This window comes from Pelmatolapia mariae, linkage group LG14, assembly GCF_036321145.2.
Source record: "Pelmatolapia mariae isolate MD_Pm_ZW linkage group LG14, Pm_UMD_F_2, whole genome shotgun sequence".
NCBI classification, from domain to species: Eukaryota; Metazoa; Chordata; class Actinopteri; order Cichliformes; family Cichlidae; genus Pelmatolapia; species Pelmatolapia mariae.
In genome coordinates, this window is record NC_086239.1 from 40,272,744 (window position 1) to 40,283,192 (window position 10,449).

The 10,449-nt window shown below is 46.9% G+C and overlaps 1 protein-coding gene across 1 annotated transcript; it reads right to left on the reverse strand.

The window, feature by feature from the left end:
• Positions 1–8,971: 8,971 nt before the first annotated feature.
• LOC134640748 (olfactory receptor 4S1-like) lies at positions 8,972–9,907 on the reverse strand. Its single transcript, XM_063492647.1, has one exon. The coding sequence runs from the start codon at positions 9,905–9,907 to the stop codon at positions 8,972–8,974; it is 936 nt and encodes a 311-aa protein (XP_063348717.1).
• Positions 9,908–10,449: the final 542 nt, after the last annotated feature.

Genomic DNA, 10,449 nt, shown 5'->3' on the forward strand with positions numbered 1-10,449 from the left:
ATTTTTGTTTTGAGCGCAGGTCGGACAGGCGGCAATGACATCCTTAGTGAGAGATGGCCACCAAGCGAAGCGTTGAAGAAAGGTGATTGTGCGGTGGACCCCAGGGTGATAGGTGAACTTGGCAGTATGAGCCCAATGTAGCACTCGTGACCTCACTGACAAGGGGACGAAGAGTAGCCCTGGAGGGCCCGTTCCAGGATCTGGTTCAGTCAGTTGAGCCTCTCTAATCGCCAACTCGATCTCCCAGGTCAGGGCCCCAATAACACACGTGGGAGGAAGAATGGGGGAGTCCTGAGCTGTGTCTTCGGAGGCGGTGAATTGGCGTGAGAGAGCATCGGGCTTGACGTTACGGGAACCGGGTCTGTAGGCAATAGTGAATTGGAATCTGGTAAAGAACAGGGCCCACCTGGCTTGCCTAGCATTGAGTCGTTTAGCCGACCGAATGTACGCCAAGTTCTTGTGGTCAGTCCACACCACAAATGGCTGGGCAGCGCCCTCCAGCTAGTGACGCCACTCTTCCAGGGCGAGCTTGATGGCCAGTAGTTCTCGATCTCCTGATTTACTCATGAAAGTGGCCATTACTTTCATATATTTTTTAGTAAGTATCCAAAACATACAAGTTTCATTATATAATTTTTCAAGGGATCTTATATCTGTTTTCACTCTTGTATGCTTTTCATACAAGTTTCACACAAGACAGATACAAACTTTATAAGATTTATATATATCTTTTCCATATGGGAGGTTAGGTTGGACGAGGATGGGTCCAACCTAACCTCCCAAAAAAAAAATGTGGAAAAGTTCAAGGGGGCCGAATACTTTTGCAAGCCACTGTATTCTTACCAGATGGTGGGCGTTGCACAGGTCCAACTTAGTGAAGATGGTGGCCCCCTGGAGAAGCTGAGTTAACGCAGAGCTTAAAAGCGGGAGAGGATATTTGTTTTTAACGGTGATGTTGTTGAGGCCTAGGTAATCTATGCAGGGCCGTAAACTTTTGTCCTTCTTAGCAACAAGAAAGAAGACGGCGGCCACGGGAGATGATGAGGGGTGAATGAGACCTGCGGTATGTGACTCGTTGATGTACTTCTCATGCTCTCACGCTCAGGCTGAGACAGGCTGTATAAGTGACAGGTCGGGAGTGGTGCGGCCAGGAGAAGGTCAATCCCGCAATCATATGGCCGGTGAGGGGGAAGCGAACGTGCCCTATCCTTACAAAACACTTGCTTAAGGTCATGGTAAATGGGCGGTACGGAGGAGAGGTCTGGCGGCTCGGACAGCGGGGAATTGGTTAGCGGGTCCACGGAAGGCGTGGCGGCCTTTAAGCAGGACATGTGACATTCTTCTCCCCACCTCAGGATACTCTCCTTATTCCAGTCAATCACAGGGTTATGTTGATGTAGCCAGAGATAACCAAAGACTAGCGACGTGAGAGGAGCTTTAAACACATACAACTGTATGGCTTCAGAGTTCTTACCAGAGAGAGTCAGGGAAACAGGTTCTGTGATATGAGTGATGTCTGGGAGACGCTGACCACTAAGCTCTGTAACTTGAAGTGAATGCAGCAGAGGCTCCATGCTCATATTTAACTTAAGCGCCAGCGAGGCGTCAATAAAGTTCTGTTCTGCCCCAGAGTCAATCAGAGCTCTAAGGGAATGAATCTTGAGTTGCACAGTTAATTTTGCTGCAATCATGAGATGTGGAGGAGACACATGATAGCAGTCTCTCACTCCAACACTCGCCACTCGAGAATCACACGGGGAAGAATCCAGGAAGTCTGTAGACAGGGAGACGGGGTTAAATACAAAGCACAAAGAAACACTCAACTTAACTTGCTGTGGCTTGACTTTCACTAACGCGTGGCAGACAACGATCCAGTGAAGAACAGCAGTCACCTTCTGGCTTAAATGCTGATAACCTTGATTAGGCTCAGGTGTTTCCTTTCTCCGAGGGCGTGGGCCAAGGGCGTGAACCCACAATGAGTTCCGCCCCAGCGACGGAAAGGAGGAGAGAGAGAGTGGAAGTGAGAGAGAAAGATAGAAACCGCCGATCAGCGTCCAGCTGATCCTCCTGGCCGTGACTAACACAGTGCGCTGAATCTTAGCTTTGAATGTCCAGTATATTCTAATCAGTACAATTTAAGCATTCACTGAACCTACAGTATCTACACCTGTGTGGCAAATTTGTGCTAAAGACACAGATAATGAAATTTAATTATTAATACAATATACATCATGAAAAACGAAAGCTGAAATTGATTCAGTTTAGTACTTTTCTCTGTATGCTCTGTGATTATAAAGGCCTTAAATTCTGTGATATATACTGTAAATGATTTTCACAGAGGTCTTAAAGTAGTTAAATCACTGCTGATAGTCTGGTTGTTTATATTTTCACGTTTTTGTGTCTGTAGGGCTGTTTGATGACGATTTGGACTCCTCTGGGAGATGAGGACACACCCACATCTGTTCCATACTGCAGCCATTGATGGTGTTACAGCTCTGAGTCAGCTTTGGGCCATCAGATGCACACACTGGAAAACCAGCACCTGGACTTCATGCAGGAGAGGTGATAATGGACTCTGCATCCTCTGCTTTACCTCCTAATCTCTTTCTCCTTTAACACACAATTAAAATCACTCCGAAAGCGTAAACATACTAAGGAAGTCTGTAAACATTTGTACTTTTACTTGTTTTATGAGTTATATTTAAGAAGAGTAAAGTTATTCACATAAAGTTTTTATTCTTTTGTATCATGTACCACAGTCATACTGTTTGACTTTACAGACCTGGTGAACGGTACCTATCAGCTGCCTAGTCCCACAGGCTAACCAAGCCCGATAGGACTCCTTTTTCAGCTTGGTGGCTCCCTTCACCTATGGAAGGGGTGGGCAACTCCAGGCCCTGGGTCAACACACCTGAATCAAATGATTAATTCATTACCAGGCCTCTGGAGAACTACAAGATATGTTGAGGAGGTCATTTATCCGTTTGAATCAGCTGTGTTGGATCGAGGACACATCTAAAGCCTGCAGGACACCGGCCCTCGAGGCCTGTGTCCTATGGTGTCCGCCACCAAGACAGGGACCAACCACCTTGCGGCCGCAGCTCAGTGCAGCAGCTTCAGCAATGGAGATGCTGAACATGGTCCATTCGGACTTAATGTCCCCAGTCTCCCTCGGAATGCTGTTGAAGCTCAGTAGTAGGTGTGCGTTGCAGATCTTGCGGACCGGGGTCTCTGCTAGGCTCACCACCAGGTGGTGATCAGTTGATGGTTCAGCCCCTCTCTTTACCCAAGTGTCCAAAACATATAACCGCAGGTCTGTGAAACGATTATAAAATTGATCATTGACCTGCCGCCTAGAGTGTCCTGGTGCCACGTGCACTTATGGAACACTTATGGTCAAAGATGTTTAAGATGGCGCCGAGTATGGCAGCCTCGTCGCGAGCTCCCCCAAGCAACAGCTGTTTTTTGTGTTTAATTTTACTTTTTCTTTATTTTTTCACGAGTAGCACATGTCTCCTTGTGTACGACCGACAAACCTTACTGGACATAAAAGATGGACTTTCTCATCACTTTCCGGAGTTCAAGTTTTGCAACACGGACCCTCCGTTTGCAGACCCCCCATTCATCTCACCTGAGACGCCTTTGTTCTGGGCCCGTGGAGGCCGCAAACGCCGACGCAGAGGGAGAAGATCTGGCGTTCTGGTTCGACTGAGACGGCGCACTAACAGACCACCGTTACCCAGTTTATTACTGGCTAATGTGCAGTCTCTGGAGAACAAGCTGTGCGAGCTTCGGGCACGGATCTCATTCCAGCGAGAGATGCGGGACTGCTGCGTGATCTGCCTCACAGAAACCTGGCTATTGGACAAGGTACCGGACTCCGCAATACAACTACCGGGGTTCTCTGTGCACCGCGCGGACAGGTCACAGGAGCTTACTGGGAAAAGCAGAGGCGGTGGTGTATGTTTCATGATCAACAACAGCTGGTGTGATTATGCGAACGTGCACCCGGTCAAATCTTTCTGCTCACCGGACCTGGAGTACCTGATGGTTAAGTGCCGGCCATTCTGGCTACCGAGGGAATTCACAGCAGTGATTATTACGGCTGTTTACATTCCCCCACAAGCCGACACTGACCGAGCACTCAGGGAACTGTACAGCGCGATCAGCAGTGAGGAAACCGCACACCCAGAGGCGGCGTTTATCACGACCGGGGACTTTAATAAGGGTAACCTGAAGAAAGTCTCACAAAAACTACACCAACACATCCATTTCAGCACTCGTGGAGACCGGCTTCTTGACCACTGCTACACTTCTTTCCGGGATGCATACAAAGCCCTCCCCCGCGCCCCATTCGGCCAATCAGATCACCGCTCCATCCTGCTCCTGCCCGCCTACAGGCAGAAGCTGAAACAGGAAGCTCCAACCCTGAGGGCGGTGCACCGTTGGTCGGACCAATCGGAGTCTACGCTGCGGGACTGTTTTGATCACGCGGACTGGGAAATGTTTCACGTGGCTGCTAAAGACATTGATGAGTACACAGACTCAGTCTGCGGATTTATCAGAAAATGCGTGGAAGATGTCGTCCCATCCAGAACAGTTAAATCCTTCCCAAATCAAAAACCCTGGATTAACAGAGATGTTCGCACAGCACTGGCGGCACGGAGCACCGCTTTTGCCTCCGCGAACACATCGGACTACAAACACGCACATTACCAACTCCGGAAGACGATCAAAGCAGCCAAACGTGAGTACAGGGACAGGGTGGAGCAACAGTTTGACAACCCTCGGAGTATGTGGCAGGGACTAAACACGATCACAGACTTTAGAGGGAAAACCAGCACACCGCAGACCACGGCCTCTCTGTGTGAGGATCTAAACGTATTCTACGCTAGATTCGACACAGCGAACACCACGAGACCGGACAGTGTGCGCACCGCGGATGACGTCAGTGCGCACACTGTGTCTGAGGAGGATGTGCGGAAGTGCTTCAGGAGGGTGAACGCACGCAAAGCTACTGGTCCGGACGGGATTCCCGGCCGCGTCCTCAAGTCATGCGCGGCTCAGCTGGCTGGAGTGTTTACACACATCTTCAACCTTTCCCTCTCTCTGTCTGTAGTCCCAGCCTGCTTCAAAATGGCCACCATCGTCCCTGTACCCAAATCCTCCACCATCTCCTCATTGAACGACTGGCGACCTGTAGCCCTGACCCCCACCGTGAGCAAATGCTTCGAGAAGCTGGTCAGGGACTTCGTTTGCTCTGCACTACCCGACTCACTGGACCCTCTACAGTTCACATACCACCACAACAGGTCCACTGATGATGCCATAGCCCTGACACTCCATGCTGCCCTGTCACACCTGGAGAAGAGAGACACGTATGTGAGAATGCTGTTTGTAGATTACAGCTCAGCATTCAACACCATCGTTCCCTCGAAGCTGGACAGGAAACTGCAGGATCTAGGACTGAGCAGCTCCCTCGGCAGCTGGATCCTTAACTTCCTGTCTGACAGACGCCAAGTGGTCAGACTGGGCAGCACCACCTCATCCCCCATCACACTGAACACTGGTGCTCCACAGGGGTGTGTACTGAGCCCTCTCCTGTACTCACTCTACACCTACGACTGCACGGCCACTAGAAACTCCAACATCATTGTGAAGTTTGCGGACGACACTACAGTGGTGGGTCTTATTACCAACGGTGATGAGACGGCCTACAGGGAGGAGGTCAGCGCCCTGACCCACTGGTGTCAAGACAACCATCTCACCCTCAACGTCGCAAAGACAAAGGAGTTGATAGTGGACTTCCGGAGGTGCAGAGGAGTACACACCCCCATTACCATCAACGGCGCCGCTGTGGAGAGAGTGAGCAGCTTCCGCTTCCTTGGTGTACATCTGGCTGAGGATCTTACGTGGTCAGTACACATAAACAAAACAGTGAAGAAGGCGCAGCAGCGCCTCTTCTTTCTCAGGAGACTGAAAAGATTCGGCATGAGCCCCCGCATCCTCAGGACCTTCTATCGCTGTGCCATTGAGAGCATCCTCACTGGATGCATCACCACCTGGCACGGCAACAGCACCGCTCACAACCGCAAAGCTCTCCAGAGAGTAGTGCGGTGTGCTGAACGGATAATTGGAGGTGAGCTTCCCTCCCTCCAAGACATCTACAGGAAGCGGTGCCTGAGGAAAGCGGGGAGGATCATCAAGGACTCCAGTCACCCCAGCCATAAACTGTTCAGACTACTACCATCAGGAAGGAGGTTCTGCAGCATCCGGTCCCGTACCAGCAGACTGAGAGACAGCTTTTTCCATCAGGCCATCAGACTGCTGAACACTTCATAGACACCTCACCCTCACTACTGGAACTTCAACATTATGCACTCCATACTGTATATAAATACCACTGTTTTGCACATACCAACCTCTGTATATTTTATATATCTTATTTTATTGTTTACTTTATTTCATTTGTAAAACATGTATATACATACTATATACACACTCAAACACACACACGTAGAAAAACATATTTAGTATACACATTCAGTAATGTATATACCTTTACATATTGTACATATATTTATTACTTTTTAGATTAGCCATTTTTATATTTTGCTTGTTTTACATTATTGTATTTTGCACAACTCTGTTGCTTGTGAAGCTCGCACACAAGAATTTCACTCACATGTACTGTACCAGTGTACCTGCACATGTGATGTGACAATAAAAGTGATTTGATTTGATTTGATTTGAAGATGGTGTTCGTTACGGCCAAACTGTGGTTTGCACAGAAGTGCAACAACAAAACACCGCTTGGGTTCAGATCCGGGAAGCCGTTCCTCCCAGTCAGTCCCCTTCAGGTGTCGTTGTCATTGCCCACATGAGCATTGTTGTCCAACTGGGAGACTTCAGAGTCCCCAGGCAGAGCACCCTCCAGCACCCCACCCAGGGACTCCAAGAAGGCTGGGTACTCTGAACTGCCAGTCGACGCATAAGCGCAGACGACAGTCGGGACCCTGTGCCTCTGGATTGGGCAATGGGTCCCGACTGTCGTCTGCGCTTATGCGTCGAACAAACCTTCTCCTCCACTGGGAGAAACCCCAACATACAGGCAGCAAGCCGAGGGGATACTAGGGATACCCACCCTAGCCCGCCGCCTCTCACCAGGGGCAACTCCAGACTGAGTCCAGGAGACTGGTTCCAGAGCCCAGGTCGTGTGTTGGGGTGAGCCCGACTATATCTAGCCGCTACCTCTCAACCTCACGCACTAACTCAGGCTCCTCCTCCAGTAACATTGTGAGGACACTTGGAGTCATTTTTGACAGGATATGTCCTTCAATGCACATATTAAAGAAACCCCTTTCTTGCGTAATATTATATGTATTATTGTAGGGTCTACCGTACAATATAAAGCACCTTGAGGCAACTGTTGTTGTGATTTGGCGCTGTATGAATAAAATTGAATTGAATTGAATTGAATTGAATTGAATTGAATTGAATTGAATATCTGTAAAAGCAGAGATAGTGTCTGTCTCCTGAATCCAAACCGGAAGCTGGTTCCACAGAAGAGGGACCTGAAAACTGAAGGCTCTGCCTCCAATTCTACGTTAAATACTCTAGGAACCACAAATAAGCCATTCCTCTGCAGATGATCTGTTAGCTGTTTGACAACTACTCTTTCAAGGATGTTTGATATGAAAGGAAGGTTGGAGATTGGCCTATAATTAGCTAAGACTGCTGGGTCTAGAGATGCTTTTTAAGTAAAGGTTTAACTACAGCCAGCTTGAAGGCCTGTGGTACATAGCTGATTATTAGAGATAGGTTGATCATATTTAAGATTGAAGAATTAATTAATGGCAGGACTTCTTTGAGCAGTTTTGTAGGAATGGGGCCTAAAAGACACGTTGATGGTTTGGAGGAAGTAATTATTGAAGTTAACTCAGAAAGATCAATTGGAGAAAAAGAGTCTAACTTAACATCAATGGTACTAAAAGTAGCTGTAGATAATATTACATCTGTGGGATGATTATTGGAAAGTTTTTCTCTAATGATAAGAATTTTATTTGTGAAGAAGTTCATGAAGTCATTACTAGTTAACGTTAAAGGGATGGTTGGCTCAACAGATCTCTGACTGTTTGTCAGCCTGGCTACAGTGCTGAAGAGAAACCTGGGGTTGTTCTTATTTTCTTCAATCAGTGATGAATAGTAAGATGTTCTGGCTTTGCGGAGGGCTTTCTTATAAAGCAACAAACTATTTCTCCAGGCTAAATGATGATCCTCTAAATTTGTGACACGCCATTTCCTCTCCAGCTTACGAGTTATCTGCTTTAGGCTACGTGTTTGAGAATTATACCACGGAGTCAGGGACTTCTGATTTGAGGCCTTAGTTTTCACAGGAGCTACAGTATCCAGAGTTAGTCTATGTGGTATCACAGTACTGAATACTGAAGGGAAGCTGATGAGCAGCGTTCATACATAAGTGTCGCTGCCCTCTAATGTGTGACGGCAATATGAAGGGCAGCACCGACACTAATTGTGTGTGTGCTGTAGGGTCCCCAATGTGGCTTGGATGGTGTTTTTCATGTGGATTATGACTATCATTTCATAACATTTTTTCATCCAATTTCATTACAGCCGGTGTGAGTACAACGGTTTAAAGGTGGGAAGTAACAAGGAGTTTTAGCATTTACTAGAATCTAACCAATCTTTACACAGATTCCTTTAAATAAATGAAAGGAACAGAGTGATAAGAAAAAGACACTTAAAAATTCTTTGACCCTTTGATCACAGGACACTAAAACAATGAAACAAACTTTAATTTAAAGTACTGAGAACCAAAAGTGACATTTTAGGATTGGATTTTATTAGTTTTAACTGAATTCTATCCACATATTTTGGTTGACTTGAACAGAAGATTAGAAAATAACTTAATCTTCCTATGTTTTCTTCATGATGATTTCATTAACATGGCTTAGTTTTTCCTGAATGTCCCAGTCCGGTGGGTGAACCTGTGGAGCATCCTGGACCTGATCTGCTGCAGGTTCAAGCCATAGATGATGGGATTGACGAGGGGTGGGACCACCAGGAACTGAGCAGCTAATGCATTCTGCAGTGCCTTCATTGTACTGCTGCCACTGTAACGAGAGTACATGGTATCAAACATCAGTGAGGTGGTGAAGAGCAGCAGTGTAATGAGGTGTGGCAGACACGTCTGCATGAATTTCCTGCGGTCGGCTTGAGATCTGATGGCAGCTCGTATCAGGTGGACGTACGACACCATGATAAGTGCAGCCTGTGACAGGTGTGAAAATATCAACATGAAAGCATAGACATTGTTGAGGGTCGAGTCAGAGCATGACAGTTTGACCACCTCCCAGTTAGTGCAGAATATCTTGGGGATGTGGCGTCCGCAGAGCGGCAGCCTGGCGGTCAGGACGGTGCCCACGGCCGTTTCAAAAACTGAGAAGCACCAGGTGAGCATCAGAAGCTGTGCTACCTTCTGAGCTGTCATCAGCATCCGGTACTGCAGTGGTTTGCAGATGGCGATGTAGCGGTCATACGCCATGACAGTGAGACCGGTGAACTCAGAGAAAATATAACTATAAGTGACAAACATCTGACCCAAACAGGCCGTGTACGTGATGACATAAGAGTTGGTCAGAAGGTCATGAAGCAGCTTTGGGTAGAAACTCGAAGCTCCACAGATCTCGTTAAAACAAAGGCTGCACAAGAAGATGTAGATCGGCTCGTGGAGCGTTTTATCCAGGCTGATGGTGATGATGAGGGTCAGGTTTACAGATACGGTGAAGAGGTACGACATCAGAGCGAAGGCAAAGTAGATCTGATGGTTTGTCAGCGAGTCGTTCAGACCCTGAAGCACAAACACGATTTCAAAGTTATTCTCCATCCTGTAACGAGCTGCTAAAGGATCATCAACTCTTCATCATGTCAGAGTTTAAACACAAGCTGCACTGAGTCTGTATTCAGTTCAAAACTATTCTTTAAACAGAGCAACCATAGAAAAACATAAATTCTATCTAAAGGGAGGCAAGGAAAACAAAACTCAATGAATCTCACAGTGAAGGATTGGAACTTGTACTTGTTTCACTTCAGAAAGACTAAAAAGAGTTCACATTGAAGAGCTCATCCTGTACAAAAGGAAACCACAGTGACATAAAAGAGATCCACATTTAACCTCTGTTCTTCATGTTTTCTGACGTCATCTTCATTCAGATCTGCTTTAGACACTTAAAGAAGCTCTTAGATAAAGAAAAAAGGCTAGACAAAGAGCAGACATGATCTCAGGTGCCACCTCACCATCAGACATAGAAACATAAAGCACATGAGGAGCTAACCTCAGTTTTTAATGTTTTCTTTTTCTAATTAAACAAACAAACAAAAAAAAAAGATCCAGCTGAGGTGGAATACAAAATTATAATTTTAACATCT

Bases quoted from the DNA above. Each gene is read 5' to 3' on its own strand.
- LOC134640748 (XM_063492647.1), bottom strand. From the start codon at position 9,907: ATGGAGAATAACTTTGAAATCGTGTTTGTGCTTCAGGGTCTGAACGAC.